Source organism: Sus scrofa, chromosome 8, assembly GCF_054392235.1.
Source record: "Sus scrofa isolate SSC_HxYL_T2T_F1_AM1 chromosome 8, Sscrofa_HxYL_maternal_Yorkshire_Landrace_v2.0, whole genome shotgun sequence".
NCBI lineage: Eukaryota > Metazoa > Chordata > Mammalia > Artiodactyla > Suidae > Sus > Sus scrofa.
This window is the reverse complement of record NC_139390.1, coordinates 84620179-84637724: the sequence shown is the minus strand read 5'-3', so window position 1 is coordinate 84637724 and position 17546 is coordinate 84620179. Positions and strand designations below refer to the sequence as shown.

The 17546-nt window shown below is 33.5% G+C and overlaps 1 protein-coding gene across 7 annotated transcripts in view; it reads right to left on the bottom strand.

Annotated features, from left to right (window-relative positions):
• Positions 1 to 17546, bottom strand: part of LRBA (LPS responsive beige-like anchor protein) — a 712651-nt gene that overhangs the window by 496107 nt on the left and 198998 nt on the right. For all 7 annotated transcript variants that reach the window (XR_014812812.1, XR_014812814.1, XR_014812813.1 and 4 more), the window contains exon 34: positions 10570 to 10631. Coding sequence is in view for 4 of the 7 variants with exons in the window: in XM_021100637.2 (XP_020956296.1) it covers positions 10570 to 10631 (62 nt within the window). In the remaining 3 variants the exon portion in view is untranslated. The remainder of the gene's footprint in view (positions 1 to 10569; positions 10632 to 17546) is intronic.

Genomic DNA, 17546 nt, shown 5'->3' with positions numbered 1-17546 from the left:
CCCGTTGTAAAACGGTAGGGTGCCAAATTAAAGCACACTTTATTTTCAGATGTCTCCATACTCATAGGCTGACTTCCTGTCAGGAAGAGTTCCATTTCACTGAATACCCCAATCAGCAGGGAACTTGCAGAATTAAGTGCCAGTTGATATTACTTTGTTTTGCATTCACCACCCTTGAGAATAACGTTCAAAGATCTAGTTATATAGTCAGCATGGTATCATCCTTCTGACCAGACTGCCAAGCCACAGGGTGTACTGCTGGTTCCAAAAAATTTACCTTAAAAGGTTGTGTTTTCTAAATCCTAGTGTGCTAGTGAATCAACAGGATACCTGTACTTCAGAATAAATCCTAAAGTTAAATTATGCTTCTCTCTGATTACAAAGCACTTTAAATTAATATTGGGAGGGTCTGCATCCAGACTCAAATAAAGATCAATTAATGTTCACTTATCCATCAACTTAAATATTTTATTTTTCAAAAGTGAAATGTAATAACTTAGATTTATTTTGTTTTTTATGTTTTGCTGTTGTTTAAAGACAAATGATTCCATCTTATAAAAGCAAGTTATATGTCATAAAGTGAACCAAAGCAAATCTTTATTCATTTTTTTTACCATATTAGCATAACGTACAACTACTAAGCTGGTTTCAGATACTTGACAACAGTTAGTGTAGTTAAGATTTTTTATGATCCGTTAATATAGCGTGAATCTTGAACTACTCTCTCCAGCTCCCGCTGATTTCCCATCAATGCTTCAAAAGTCTCTAGTTCCTTCTCATAAGGTCAACTATGTCTAGAAATTTCAGATACAATAAATTTAAATTTCAATAAGAACACCTATGCTCAGAGTTTGTACATTATTAAGAATAAAGAATTCACAGCAGCAGCTAAGACAAAACTAGACAATTGTACTGGAAGCCTATTTTTTGATCCCAATGTTAATCATTACCATATTGATTCTCATCCATTCTCAATCAAAAGGCCATTAGCACTGACAAAGCTCAGAGACAATCAATTTACTTTCACCAATCTTCTATAAATACATTCTAAGAATGAAGAATAAATGCATCCAAATCTAAATAAAAGGAGGAGTAACATTATGAAAAGTTTGAAATGTTAAATTATACCGATCCTAGTTGGACCACGCTACATTTAAACTGGTCTTAAAGAATCCAATTACCCCTCGTTCCATTTACACTGGAGAAACTAAGGATGCTTTACAAAGAAAAGGGGATAATTTATTGACATTTCATACATTTTGCAAATGTGTTGCCATACAAGCACCTTTCGGCAGTTCAGAAATAGATTTTTCTCTTTTATGCAACCTCAGCAGAGAAAGTATTCATATACTGGGATAAAAACATCATTTTTAAGAGCCAGAGGTTCCACATTTGTCATATTCTCTTTGTTAGCAGAAGCTGTGATACCTGAAATGAATGGTGGATTATGTGAAGCTAGTGACTTAAAGATGACAAAAAAAATTCTACAGAAGAGAAAAATCTACAGGCACAAAGTGATTTCCTCATAAGAAGTCATCAGTTGAGACTATTTTAACAGGTCCTTTTGTGACTCTTCCCCACCCCCATTTTTGGCCAGCCAGTGGCAATGTGTAACTTCCCGGGCCAGAGTTCAGATCCAAATAGTCATCGACCTAAACTGCAGCTGCGGCAAGATTAGATCCTTAACCCACTGTACCAGGCCGGGGATTAAACCCACCTCCCAGCACTCCCAAGAAGCTGCTGATCTCATTGCACTACAGCAGGAGCTCCATTTTGTGACTTTTTAACTGACTGTTTTGAGATTCAAAGCTGATCAGGTGAAAATGATTTAATATATACCATTTTCTTACTTTAAAACATTTGAGTAAGGATCAGGTAAGGATCAGAATTAGGGTTTGGAGCCTTAAAATGAGGGCTAAGTTGCCTAGTCACTTATAATGGAGTATGATAATATGAGAAAATAGAATGTATCCATGTATGTGTAACTGGGTCACCATGCTGTACAGTAGAAAAAAAAATTGTATTGGGGAAATAACATTTAAAAAAAATAAAATTAAAATTAAAAAAATAAATGTAAAGATTAAGATAAAAATGAATAGAGGAAGATAATTATTAAATAGAATGATAACTGTTCTTTAGCTAAAATACTTTTTAATGAATGAAAAACTTAAGAATTAATGTTTAAAGGAGTTTTTCTTTTGCACCTGCAGCATGTGGAAGTCCCCAGGCTAGGGGTCAAATTGGAGCTGCAGCTGCCAGCCTACGCCAGAGCCACAGCAACACCAGACCCAAGCCACGTCTGCAACCCATGCTGCAGCTCACAGCAAAGCGGGATCCTTAACCCACTGAGCAAGGCCGGGGATAGAACATGCTTCTTCATGGATACTAGTCATTTATTAACCTGCTGAGCCACAACAGGAACTCCCTTAAAATGAATCTTACTTAAACATATTGATTTACTCTACAAATATGTATTAAGTGATTATTTTATTATAATCTGATACTAATAAATAGCATAGACAAAACAGACAATAAGAAATAGTTTACTGACCTCAAGGAGTTTTCAAACTAACAAAAGAAACAAAAATTATACTATAGCATGACAAGTACAAAAACAGCAATTATGTCTATACATTTAACTCTTCCTTAGCACCTAAATTTAACTCCAAGATGGAGTTCTCTAAATTAATATATTCACAACTCATAATTCAATGCTGGTAGCATCTAAGCCTTAAGAACTGAAGATGAATAAGAGTTAATAGGATTTGGAATTATCTTTATTCTAATTTACAGAAAAAAGGCAAAAAAAAAAGAGACATATTAAATGAGTATTTTATTACATAATCTATACCAGAAAGATTTTTATATGTTCTCATGCCAAAAATATCTGTACATGTCAAAGACTGAGTTTTTCAGATCATATCAGAAGAAAAGCAAATTCCTTCCCCATCTATTAATTTAATGAACGTCCCTAAATATAACTACACAAACTACCAGCATTCCATTCTCCACTCATATCTCAGGGTTAAGGATCATCAACATAGATTCTTTTTGTTTACTATCTCTGAGAATTGCCTTAAACATAAATTAAATTTTAAAGAACATAGAAACACTACAGCTGTCAGGCACCAGAGTAATTTCTTGACTCTTAATTCTTTAACCTCTTAAATGATGGCTTTGTATTCTTATTATATCTAATTTTTAATTACAACCTACCTCAAATCCTGGTTATCTGAATGAATGAATGGATAACCCACACAGCAACTGTATAATTTAGCTGTGTAACTATAAACAATTGCTAAATTTTTATTCTATTTAAAATTGTTAAAATTTTATCACTAAAATTTCATTACTTTAACAAATACTTATGGAGAATTTCTTTCATCAGAAAGGTAGCATATGACATTCACGTACAGATTAATTTCATTCATTTGGACCTCTGGCACCTCTTTAAATGCCTAGCAAAGTTCATTTCTACAAATGGATCAATAATAATATATGTAATAGCACATTAATATAAAATATATTCTGACCTGAGTTTCTAGACTTTATGCTACATCCTTAAGCATGATTACAGAGCATAAATTACTGTAACATCGACTAAAACTGTAATGTGATTCACTCAACCAATGTAGGAAATAGCTATGTAATCAATTGATATGAAAATACTTGAGTCCTCCCTTAAACTCATGGTTAGCTCTACATAAATACTGCAAAAATACACACACACTCCTGGTCAAACTTAAGCTGTTCTAGAAAGAATACCATCTCTTACTATCAGTTCTGAAGATCTATCGCTTCCCAAACAACATATAAATTAAGTCCAAACTACCTAAAAAGGACAGAGAACAAGTGACTTAGATAATTTCTTCTGAATGAAGTAAAAGTAATCACAGTGTTGCATGAAGAAAATAGCTACACTCATGCAAATCTAATGATTTTCTATAACCACTATGATTGGAGAAGCAGAGAAAATCAGAAGCAGAATATCCAGAAAAGAGGCATTTCCTGAATTATTCACTGTCTCAACACTGATGCCTCTCCTAAATTATGGTTTACAAAAATTATCCAAACACACTATGATCATAAAAAAGGTTTTGTGGTCAAATTTGCTAATGGTATTTTCATAGCAGAGTCAACAACACTTTGTTATATATATTTTACTCACACACACACACACACACACACACACACACACAAACACACATAATTACATGCATATACTAAAGGCTTTGAGGGGTCCTCCAATAAAGAAATCTAATTAAATTTAAACCAACCCTTTCCAAGCTTATTTACCATTGCATGCTTTTTTCACAGAACATCCATCATCATCACACAAGACACACTAGGGTTTGCTGTACTGTAAATTTTGGATAGTGAGGACTGATCAAACAAGTACCCAGCTACCACAAATCCAACCAAGAAAAATTATAGGTACAGGAAAGAGTGAAGGACACGCTTTAAGAACTTTAATATCAATTCCAATCAAATGGTAAAAAGCATAGATGGAACCCAAAAAAGAATTTTTGACTGAAAGGCAAAGGGGCCTGAAATGATCTACTCATGAACAGAAATAAAAAGTTAGATTAAATAAGGATTAAGAGTTTTTTCTGCTTCATTCCTAATTCCACTCCCTGCCCCTATCATTTGCTTCTGTTTTTCTTAAAGTTCTCAAAAAATTCTATGTTGTATTACAATTATTTACCTTACTAGATTAAAAGGAGGGGTTTGTCTTAAAAGCTTTCAGTACATGTCTGCCAAATAAAAAAAGCAAGGAAAATTCAGGGCAGATAAATTGAGACAAAGCTCTGTAGAAGAGACAGCATTTGAACTGAGACTGATAGACAGTGAAAACAAAAACTCAGAAGCGCTATTTGGAAATACAGTTTATGGCTTCACAATACTGCTGCATAAAAACTTCACACCATAAGATTTCCTTATAGGTGAAAGAACACATAAGGAAGATAAGTAAACTTATTTATATTTCCAATAAGCAACTTAAACTCAAAATTCTTCTTGTGGGGTTAGCAAAAAGATAATCCATTGTGTTTTTTTGACTCAATTATTTCTTTTTAAAAACATACCATCTTCTTGGAGTTCCCGTTGTGGCTCAGCGGTAACGAACCCATGAGGATGAGGATTCAATCCCTGGCCCCACTCAGTGGGTTAAGGATCTGGCACTGCCGTGAGATGTGGTGTAGATGGCAGACATGGCTTGGATCCAGCATTGCTGTGGCTGTGGTGTAGGCTAGCAGCTACACTCAAATTCAACCCTGAGCCTGGGAACTTCCATGTGCCATGGGTGTGGCCCTAAAAAGAACTCCCCCTCAAAAAAGAAACATTTTCTTAATAGTTAAAATAATGAGTTTTAGTATAAAAGGTTGAAGTATATCCTGAATACAGCACATTCTGAGGAGAACCAAAGCACCACAATTGAAAGAAATAAATTTCCATTTATATTAAGTTCTACAACAAGTAAAACACATGCACAATAACAGAAATCAAGTCCGTGACAACTTGAGGTGACAGAGAAGGGACTGATTACCGAAGCAAAGGGAACTCTGGACGGAAATGGTTGTTACATGGTTGTGTATATATCAAAATTCACTGAACTGGACCATGAAAATGCATGTAAATATAATGTATATTAATTATACTTCAGTGAAGTTGATTTTTTTAAAGAGGTAAATATGATTAAACCAAAAGAAAAATGAAAAAAAGATTTGATTTAAAAATAAATGTGACTACAGTATCTGGTAATGACAAAATAGCTGGCTTAATAAAAATGAACATTTCATACACACTTAATACACGAAAGGATAAGGGAATTTCATAATGAAAAATATCAGAAGGTAAAAGCCCCCAAAACAGTAATTTATAATCAATGTTACCATTTATTTATTAATTATACAATTATAAATATTTGATTGAATGGTAATTATGCTGAATGTTGGAGATACAATAGAAAACAAACCACAGTGCTTGTCTTGAAGAAACTTAAAGCCTCACGGAAAAAAGTAAAAATCATACATATTATAAGGTGGGTCAGTGAGTGCTCTTACTTAAGGCTTAGAGTTGTGGGGAAGAGAGGAGTCAAAGAAAGCTTTCCAAAAGAGATTGCAGTTTAGCTGGGGGCTGAATTATTTATTATTTCACAGTCACGGAGAAGCTACCATGTGCCAGGGACTGTGCTGAGTACTAGGCAAGCTTCACTGGACCTAGAGTACAGAGAGGAAGACTGGTAATAAAAAAGTAGTAAACTAGGGAGTTCCCTGGTGACCTAGCAGTTGAGGATTCCACATTGTCACTGCTGTGGTGCAGGTTCAGTCCTGGCCTGGAGAACTTCTGCATGCCGTGGGCACAGCCAAAATAAAAAAAGTAGCAGATTAGCATGTGTATACTTAAAATCTGCAGTACATTCTACAATGAGTGCTAAGATGAATACATGCAAAAAGACACCAGCTATAGATATGATACTATGAGAAGAGAATAATTAAGCTGAGTTCTGAGTGATGAGAAAAATCCAAAAATTAGTCACCTAATTTGAAGGAGGGAAATTTTAGGGAAAAGAAAAGCATATGCCATGACACAAAATTATGATGGCACACCTTGGGTGACTTTAAATAGTTCAGCAAAGATTGAAAATAGATACAAAGTGATGAAAAGTGAGGCCCAAACAGTAAGAGAGGCCTAATATGAAAGATGTCCATGTGCCAGGGTATAGAACTGGTTCACGTTCCCCCTTTAGTTTTTGTTAAATGATCTGCTTTACTCAAAACACTCACTGTAACTATAAAAAGGAAAAGTCCATGGAATAAAAAGTCAGTACCAGTAGCATTAATGTCACATGTTTAAAATGAATAAACTTAGAAGGGAGAAGAAAACTAGAATTAAAGAAAAGAAATTACAGGAGAATAATGAAAAAGAGGAGTATTTTCCTATAAAGAGTGAGGAAAAATTTAAATGGCAATAATTCGAACACAAAATAGACATTAAAGAATCATATGAATGGTGATAACTGGTTCTTATTATAATTTTAAAATTAGTAATTCAGAGATATAAGAAGAAACTAATCGAAAGTAGCCTAATCTTCTATCACCAGCTTCACGCAAAGGAAAATTTTCCCAAAATAGCAGCAATCTACATATCTGGATGAAAAGTGTATTAAAGAAAAATCAGGCTAACACTATGTTTTAAATTAACTTTTGCTGCTAATTAATTACTCAGACAGGATGCCAGACCAGACTACATGATGCTTCTAGTTTTTCTATATACCTCTATGCATTTCTGATAAATGGGAAAAGAATAGATGACCTGGCAGAAGGCTCAGACAATAATATGTGATTTACAGGACATGAATGCAGCTACCATAAGATTTATCTGACAGCCCTCTCCGATAGTGGACTGTTGAGTATCCGATGGAATGATTTCTAGTCTTGAAAGTCTACTACTGAGTAGCCATACACATTATTTATTTATTAGATGTTTTGGGTTGAAACCATTTTTAAATGATGCACTTCACAATGCACAGTCATAAATTTAGTTTTAAACCCAAGAAGGGAGGTAGTGTTATTGGAATGTATGTCAGACTGAATTAGGATGAGCAACACAACGCTTTTATAAAGTGGCCTTGAATGCAATGTCAATTCTTTCAAAAATGATATTAATGTCAAATGAGCAGAATACAAACACTTTACACAATGCTGGAGTAATAGTACTTGAAATATTTATTTAACATTTTCTTTAAATTCATATAGATTTCTATGAGATTTATACACATACACTACAAATATGGGGCAAAAATAAGCCTCACGCTTCTAAAAAGCTGAACCTAAAATATAATAAAGAACTTAATTTTTTGTGTGTATCAGAGAATATGCAGTTTCCTGAAGAATGTATATGTCTTATTTTTAAGACATAAAGAAGACAAACCAGGCTTTGGAGCTTAAGTAGCTCTTGAATTATTTTACATGGGATTCAATATATGACTAAACCTAACTTAATAGGCCATAAGTATTAATACAACTTTACTCAAAAATAATATACTGATTATTTTAAGAAAGCTTTTCAATTCCAATAACATTTTGCCCCTAAAATGTTAAAATTTAGATAGGATAAAATATGAAAGGGTGTCTAATCAACCTATTAATGAATGAGTGGGTACTGAAAAATATAATCCTAGTTGAAGCTTTAATAAAATATATGTGATCTGTTTGGTCTTAATGACAGCAAACCAAATGTGAACATTTCCTCATTCCTTGCATTTAGGCTCTAAACTTTCTTTTGTAATTAATACGGAAAATTTAAACACTTTGTTAAAAAGAATACGAAGAGAAAATAAGTTTTAAAAAGATTCAAGAAAAATAATCAGAACATGGCCGATTGCCATAAAATTAACATCAACTAATTTGTAAAGTTTTAAATCAAATTTGCAGATGTTAAGTTCATAAGCATATCCCATTATTTATGTGATTAAAAAGGAGTTTTTGACCTGATCTTTCGATCTTTTGCACTCAATCCTCTCAATCTCTTCTTTAAAAATTCATTAAAATTTTAGAAAGATGCTAGCTTTTCACTTCCCACCTTATCTCAGACTAAAACAAAATTATCAATCAATCTCAAGCCATCCCCACCCAATATCTGCAAAATGTCAACTTTAAATTCAATTTCATATCTCTTAAGCTTTCATGTAGAAAAAGACAGTTCACTTCTTAACAAAATAAATCACTTTTGTGATTGCCAATCTGACCTCTTTGAATTAGGAAAATTCAAAGTGAAAAATGTAATTATCACCCCAGAACAATCTGTATACATCTGGAGCTAATTCTGGCTTCATTTTTCACATCATTTTTCACACTGTGCTTCATCTTAGAGAGATGCCATGGAACTTTTGAAGAACTCATAAAAAAAAAAAATGTTAAGAACTTCAAATAAACCAATCATGTATTACATTCAAACAAAACTTTGAGATGATCTGACTTTTGCAATTTACTCTACTAAGTGATCTTCACATCCCATTTGATTGGAATAGTATTAAACAAACTATGACATAATTGACAAATAGGTATATTAAAACATGTCATTCTTTATCTTTTCAGCTCCTAACATTCAACTGTGTAATATATTATATTTGAAGCCACTTTTATATACCAAAAATATATTCAATTCTTAACTAGAAAGTGAAACTTCATTATCAAAATTCACCTATGAAATAATTACATCACTATAAACAACAAATTCATACTCCTGTAAGGATACATATAAAACTGTAAGCAAGTGCTTCTTATAGTAAAGGTAACTTCATGTCAGTATATGAATGGCATATGATAATTTCCATTCAAGAAATAAACAACCAATTATTTCAAATCTGATTACTCAATAGGAATTTTTATCCAGTGAGCTTTTAATGAAATGGAGTTTTCTAAAGGAGATAATTAAATTATAAAAACATGATTCTCACTAAATCTAAGAATAATAAGCCTACTACAAACAAAACTACTCTTCACAAGTTCATTATAAAAATCCATTAGATGTAATCTCTAGAAGTAATTGTTCTTATTGCATTTCATTGACAATACACAGTATTGATCTTTCACACCTTATATGATTCTTTAATTTGTATTCATGGAATGTCCATCAGCACAGTCTAAATAAATTTAGCAAAACAGGCACTAAAATGAATAAATCGATGCAAAGAAACATTAATTTTGCATTATCCTTATTCGTCAGGCAAGTAAACCATAAGAGTTGTAAATGAAGGTCAAAGGTTTTGAAATGGGTCAGAACCCTTGACCTCTAGACCAATACCCTTCCTATTAAAAAGGGCTATTTTAAAGTTTTAAGTAGGGGAATTTACTACCAGCAAGATATCATTTTTAAAAGACTACAAAGAAAACTCTCAATAAAAACATTCATCTGTTTAACGGCTGAACAGAAAAGAAAATACCACAGGTCACATGATTTTTATATAAGGTTTTTAAAAAAAAATCATTAAAGCTTACCACGAGGTATAAGGTTTCTGAACACTGAAAGTAATCTTGTTTTTAAGAATTTATTCACTACATCTTATTATGGTGGCTGCCATATTTTTGTTGATGTTTTCCCAAATCAACTGTGTATGTCAAAAATAATTAGCAATGACAAGAATTCAAAATTATTTATCACTCATTTTATAACCTCTGCACAAAAGGGAAGTAAACCCATTATTCCCAGGGGAGTCAGAGTGGCACTTCACAAGGTATTGAAATAAATCTGTTTCTATAACCTTAATAGATGAAGCAAAGAAATTTAGGCATCTCAAGATCATTTGATCTGGACATTTTTAAATGGGACTCTAAAAACCTCTGTTTCTCATTCATCTATCTGCTTTCTCTCAACACTCTGTTAAAATTATCTGTTAATACCAAACACAAGAAGTAATCCTTTTGCAATACAAATAAAATTATTTTAAAGCTGCAAATTCAAAATTCCATTATAGCAAAAACTCCTAATCAAACAATTTTTACTTCCTTACAAAATGAATCCATTCAAAAATCTACTTTTAATTCAACATTCATTCTTGTCACTCACCTGAGAGCACAGGAGCATAACCAACTCCACAACTGAACTACTAGACTTCATGCAAACCAGACCTATTTTAAAGAGAATTAAAAAAAAAATTACAAAGTAAAAAAATACTACTACTACTACTACAGAATTAACTTCTTATACAACTTTGTCCAAATCGGTTTTGTAAAGTAAAATTTAACATCTTAACTAAAAACCAAATCTGTACATATTTGACTACATGAGTAAACAAAATATTCTGTAATTACTTTAAATCTGGCATCAAAACTACAACAATTTTTGGTAGCCTATTTCACTTCAGCTTTCAAAGTACTAAAACATTTATTACAACTTCATATATAATGACATTTCACAATACTCATAGCAATGTGTGCAACATATGCTGTATTGATCAATATCGTCTAAATTTTGTTTTGGAGAGAGTTGATTGTTATACATGCAGAGAAGGGAAATGGCTCTCTGACCTTTGCTTTCTCCACCACACTCTCTCCCTTCAACCCTCTAGCTATCAATCAAGTTTCCATTTTGTTTCATGGCAGCAGACATCCCAAAGACTCTTATTAGTACCTTGACCTGTGACCTCACACTAAACCTTAACAGAAGTGCAAGCCATTGTCTGTTATATATTCTTGATTTTTTATAAATAAATTCATTTATATTTTCTCTTTTAGGTTCCATTTGGGTTCACCAAAAACATCTCAGGAAAAAAGTTTTAGACACCTATGTAAAGAATTCTTTAATTCTGATTAACAACAAGCTCTAAAGTAGTTTATTCAAGGAACATTTTATCACTAGTATCTTAAAAGGGCAATGCCAATAATTAAAAGCACTAAATAGCACTAGTAATAATTAGAAAAAATACAGGTTTTTTATTCTATATTTTTCTAAGCAAAAGTAAGTTTAAGTCCACACTAACCTTAGTAACTAAAATAATTCCTTGTGACTCTTTTGCATCCCACAGAATCACCTTCTTTCCTTCACCCCATTAAACTTCTCGAGGGCATCCTATCCCACTCTATTTCCTTTCTTTCATCATCTTGCTCTGTGATTCCTTCTCCTTCCCTCTTTCAGTCATGATGCCTCACAGAGGCTAATGGCACATATTGACATTCTACAGCCTTACACATAGCATTCAAGTTAAACAGGTTGTTCACCCCCTTCACTTTTTAGAAAAGTGAGAGCCATTTTTCTCCATGACTGCAAAAATGTATAACATAGAAATGATGGTAACAGTGTCCTCACAGGCATGAAGATTAGCTATGAACATCTGCATGCTGCATTAAGCAAGCACACTATTAACTGGACTGAACTGTAATTTCTGCAGAGCTAAGATAAGCATACCTTGTCAGGCTACTGTCAAGGCAGGAAGGAAGGCCCCAGTAATACTCCACCCTTACTGCTGGTGTAGCCCTTTTCATAAAATTTAAATAACTATAGGAAGTTCCATACATTTCAACGTCAAAAGCCACACTACCAGCAAATAAATTCAGGTCTTTCTACAACTATGTCATTATTCCTTATTGCTCTATTCTAGAGGAACCAAAATTCCAACTAACTTTCCTTTTATGGCAAAGCACTTGGGCCCTATCTGGCTCAGCCTTCTATATCCACTCAAATAACAAACAATAATGATTAAAAGGGCCTTGGGCCACCCAAAATTCCAAAGATTTCTAGGTGTTCTTTTGTCTCTCTAGAGCATGTCATAGGATAGTTCAGTACTTAACACTTGCAAAAAGTTACTTCAGTCTTATTTCTCAATAATAAAGATCAATAATAAATATTAACAAGAGAGAAGAAGGTTGATATAACCCCTGATCAAGGATAGTAAGATGTCAAATAATACTTCATAGTTTGATTAGAACAGTTCATGTATCTTTTGGAGTGGGGTTTTGTAGATTTATAAAGAATGGGTAAGGGGTCAGGGTGAATGATATGTTAAATATTTTTTCAAATTATTTTTATTTTTTATTTTTATTTATTCTTTCTAGGGCCGTACCTATGGCATATGGAGGTTCCCAGGCTAGGAGTCAAATTGGAGCTGTAGCCACTGGCCTACACCAGAGCCACAGCAGCATGAGATCCAAGCCACATTTGCGACCTACACCACAGCTCACGGCAACAGATCTCTAACCCACCGAGTGAGGCCAGGGACTGAACCAGCGTCCTCTTTGTTACTAGTCAGATTCGTTTCCACTGAGCTGCCACAGGAACTCCTGCTATGTTAAATTTTAAATTTAATAAGAAAGGGCTTCAGAAGACAAGAGAGCTTATATTAGACCACTACTACTACCCTCCCTGCTTAAAGGGCATTGTTTCTACAAACACAAATACATAACCTTGATAGCAAATACCAATAGGGACATGGTATCAAACTGAAAAATTTAATCACGTCTCTAGTTGTGACCTCAATTTTTGCCTTTTGGTGGCAATGCCTGCAAAGATGACAAAATAAAAAATGAATTATAAACCAATAAACTTGTCTTCAGACCTATATTCACATTCTAAGAATTATCGAAGGCCTTATAACAACACTTTGAGTGAAGTTGTTAAGTCTTTGGGCAAATACCAATTTTCATTTTATACACACACAAATCCTATTATTGTCCAAATTAGCAGAAAGCAAACAAGTTACTGTAGGCTCAGAGATCTGACTAGGTTCATAATCTGACCCATGGGTTCAGTTTGCTTGGTGTTATCATTGGTTTTTCAACAATATGGAATTTTAGTCTCTTCAAAAAGGGCAAAGTGGGAATGCCAAAGTCAAGTTTTATACTCTTCTGGTATTTCATGAAAAAAGATCACTGCAATTTCTTCACCGGTGACTACTTAACCAACGACTATTACCACTGCTTTTGCTTACTACTAAACTCAGAAGTATTAAATGACTTACCAGATATTAAGCTAGCAACTTGTGAACCCACTGAGATATTTAAGCTCTCAAACATACCATGAAAAACAGTCATGACCATTTACGATCTGGACCATAAGAACCTGACTTTTGTTTTATTTATTTATCTTAAGTCACCTTAAATAATTTACAGAAAGATAAAGGGATGGTGTAAACATTATTAGAAGTTTTAATGAGAATTTACACATAATAAACTCAAATTTATTTCCCATTTTCCAGGTTCTGAAAGTATTGGTCTATAATTTGAATATAATTAACTATTCTTCATACATCTGTAAACATGGTATTCATCTATACATATGAATTTAAATTTCAAGTAAAATTCTAATAGGAGCAACTTTATCATGAATTCTGATTCTTCTTGAAGTAACATCTTCAAGTGCAATTCTTTGGAAAAGTTGGATTATTCAAAATTTTGTTGTAGAGACAACAGCCATTTTCTTTTCTCTCAAATTGCAAAATCTTTCCTTCTTTAGATTATAAACACCATTTAGAAATATCAAGCCTCTCAATTTTTTCACTTCTACATGAACTTTTCCTTCCACCCATCTTCATGCATACACTCATCTTGGTATTTGTTCACTTATAAATGGCACCAAGTAAATGATGCATAGTCATCACAAACGAAGGATAGTCACACGCCTTTTTAGCAAAATGAAATGCTCCAGGTTCTTGTGACAAAACATTGCATAAATTTTGTAGAATAGAGTCCTTCCTGTTGAATGAAATGATGCTGAGAAAACCAATTTCCTTCTTGTCCACAGAAATATACTGTGCACTAGTGAAGTAATGATTTTGATAAAAATTATGAGTACTGCTCCTTGTCTCTTCAAATTCATTCACAGATGGTCTAGTAACTATAAAAAGTCTTAACTTATTTTTTTCACCTGACCACTGTGGGCAGGAAATAAAAAATTCTGCATTCTTAACTGTATTCAGTAAAAGCTAAAAATAAGACCATGAAGATGATATCCAGACTTTATACCAATATTTCTCAACATTTTTAAGAAGCCATTTCAGACTATTTTTTCTTAACAGTGCCCCAGTATAATTTTAATACTAAAGATAAACTGGACAAGATGTGCTGTGGTCCACTGGAAAGTCAAAAATCATTGTAATATCTAAGATATTTTTGTCCTGCCCAAATACTAGTTTCTTATTCCATTGAGAAAACAAATGCATATCTTAAAATATAATGCAATACTTTGGACAACACAGTAAGAAAACTGAGGATGATCCAAGAATGATGACTTATTTTCCTATGCCCCATGCTTCTAAGGGAAATTCTAATATTCTTGTTGTCTTATTATTTCAGTCCGTGGTATACTTAGAAATAACTGATGAGTAATAATAATTATTAAAGTGTATTAAGATTAGGAAAATGAAGATGTATTTAAAAAATAAAAGTAATAAAACATCAATTCTTATAAAAAGTTATAACTACTTTAAAAGGGGGGTTAATATCACTAAAATTCAAACAATCAGAAAACATGTCACTCAAGGCATGATGTAATATGAAGCGTTATATCTAATTAAACTTTTAAATTAAACTTCAAGCCATCAGAAAATACACAGCATAGAGAAACAGTTAAATGACATCACCAGGAAGAACGGCCACAGAGTGCCACAATATGTAACAGTCCACAGAACCACCAACCATACTTCTTCAACAAGGTCAATAATATGAAAACAGTGAGGAGTTCCCATTGTAGCTCAGCAGGTTAAGCACCCAACTAGTATCCACAAGGATGCGGGTTCAATCCCTGGCCTTGATCAGTGGGTTAGGGATCTGGTGTTGCTGCAAGCTGTGGCACAGGTTGCAGATGTGGATCAGGTCTCAGATGCTGTGGCTGTGGTGTAGGCGGGTGACTATGGCTCCAATTCAACCCCTAGCCTGGGAACTTTCATATGCCGTGGGTATAGCCCTAAAAAGACACAAAAGAAAAAAAGAAAACAGAGAAATACGGAGAAATTATTTGACATTCATAGGGACTTAAAAAGCTACAGCTGAATGCAATTAATTGATTTTGTTTGGATCTTAACTGAAAGAAAATATATTTTAAAAATCTTTTTTTTTTTTTTTGGCTTCACCCACTGCATATGGAAGTTCACAGGCCAGGAATGGAATCCAAGCTACAGCTGAGACCGATGCTACAACTACGGCAACACCAGATCCTTAACCCACTGCACAGAACCAGGGATCAAATCCATACTTCAGCAGCAACCCAAGCTGCTGCAGAGAGAACATCAGATCCTAAACCCTCTGCACCATAGCAGGATCTCCAAATATCTTTTAAATAAAGATGAATGGGGCTGAGGATTAGATGACATTTTAGAATTATTAATAATAATATTAGGTATAAAGGCAGAAAATATGATTATGTAATAAAAAAATTTCTTTTTATATGAACTATGAATTATCTAGGAATGAAACAACATGATGTCTAAGACTGTTTTAACCACTAACACAAAACAAAGGGAAATGGCTATAATAATTATGGCAAAACAAAGACTGGGTGGTAGGCAAGAATGAGTTCCTGGATATTGCATTTCCTGTTTTGTAAATATGTTAATATTCATTAAAAATTATTAATAAAAATCATTTAAAAATGTTTAAAGTAATAAACTTCGAGGACCTAGTCACACAGTTAGTGACTGGCAAGGCAGAGGTCTGCTGCCTTTCAGTCCAGTGTGTTTTGAACAGTACTGTGCTATGATCACCTCCACTCAAAATTTTTCGATTTTACAATGTGTAGAGCCAGGAAAGAGTTTGTCATAACTTAAAATACACAAACTCTACAAATATTCTTAGATTTGTTTGCTATTTTTTTTACCATTAAATATTTTATATAGCATAATGAAAAGAATAACTGGTAAGAATAACAAAAATAATATAGCCTCTGAAAATAAGTAATATTTAAAATGCATAAACTGGTTAAAAAAAACAGTGTAACTACATAAATACGTCCTCACAATTTGTTACATCTTATTGATTCTTCAATATAGGCAATACACCATTCTAGGTGATGTGATAAACAAGACATTATAGACCTTACATTGTACCATGGAGAGAAATGGTTATTAATAATACAATTGTATAACTGTATTATTTAATTGTACAGTTGCATTATTTAATTATAATTATCACAAATTCTTTGGTAGAGAGGAAATCAGAATCAGATGTAAGAAGACTTCAGCATTCCAAGAATGATGTCAAATGACTCCCTTCATGGTGGATTATGCACTTATTCACTGAGATATATTTCTTCTCCAGAGATTCCTTGTTTGTGTATCAATTGTTGATTTTTGGTTTGCAGTTATTCTGAAGTTTTGATATAAGAGTCTATATGTATATGAGATTGTTTTAAGTTGTTCTCTTAATTGCAAGTTCATCTCCAGTGTCCTGCATTTGTACCCACCTCTTCTCATGATTCCTGATTTTGGTGATATAATTGTGCATGGATGATTTCATATCTTTACTGTATATATACCTTTACTGGTGAGCCTTGTCATTTGTGGAATTTTTGTTTCCTGTTGCTGTCTTTTCTTTTCTGCCTAGAGAAGTTCCTTTAGTATTTGTAAGGCTGGTTTAGTGTTGCCGAATTCTCTCAGCTTTTGCTTATCTGTGAAGGTTTTGATTTCTCCTTCAAATCTGAAGGAGAGCCTTGCTGGGTAGAGTATTCTTGGTTGCAGGTTTTTTCCTTTCATCACATTAAGTATATCATGCCACTCCCTTCTGGCCTGCAGAGTTTCTGCTGAAAAATCTGCCAATATCCTTATCGGGGTTCCCTTGTATGTTACTTGTTTCTTTTCCCTAGCTGCTTTCAAGATTTTCTCTTTGTCTTTAATTTTGGTCAGTTAGATTAATATGGGTCTCAGTGTATTCCTTCTTGGGTTTATTTTATATGGTACTCGTTGTGCTTCCTGGATTGGAGTGAGTGGGTCCTTTCCCATGTGAGGGAAGTTTTCGGCTATTATCTCTTGGAATATTTTTTCTGTCCCTGTCTCTCTCTCTTCTCCTTCTGGCACCCCTATAATATGGATGTTGGTGCGTTTCACGTTGTCCCAGAGT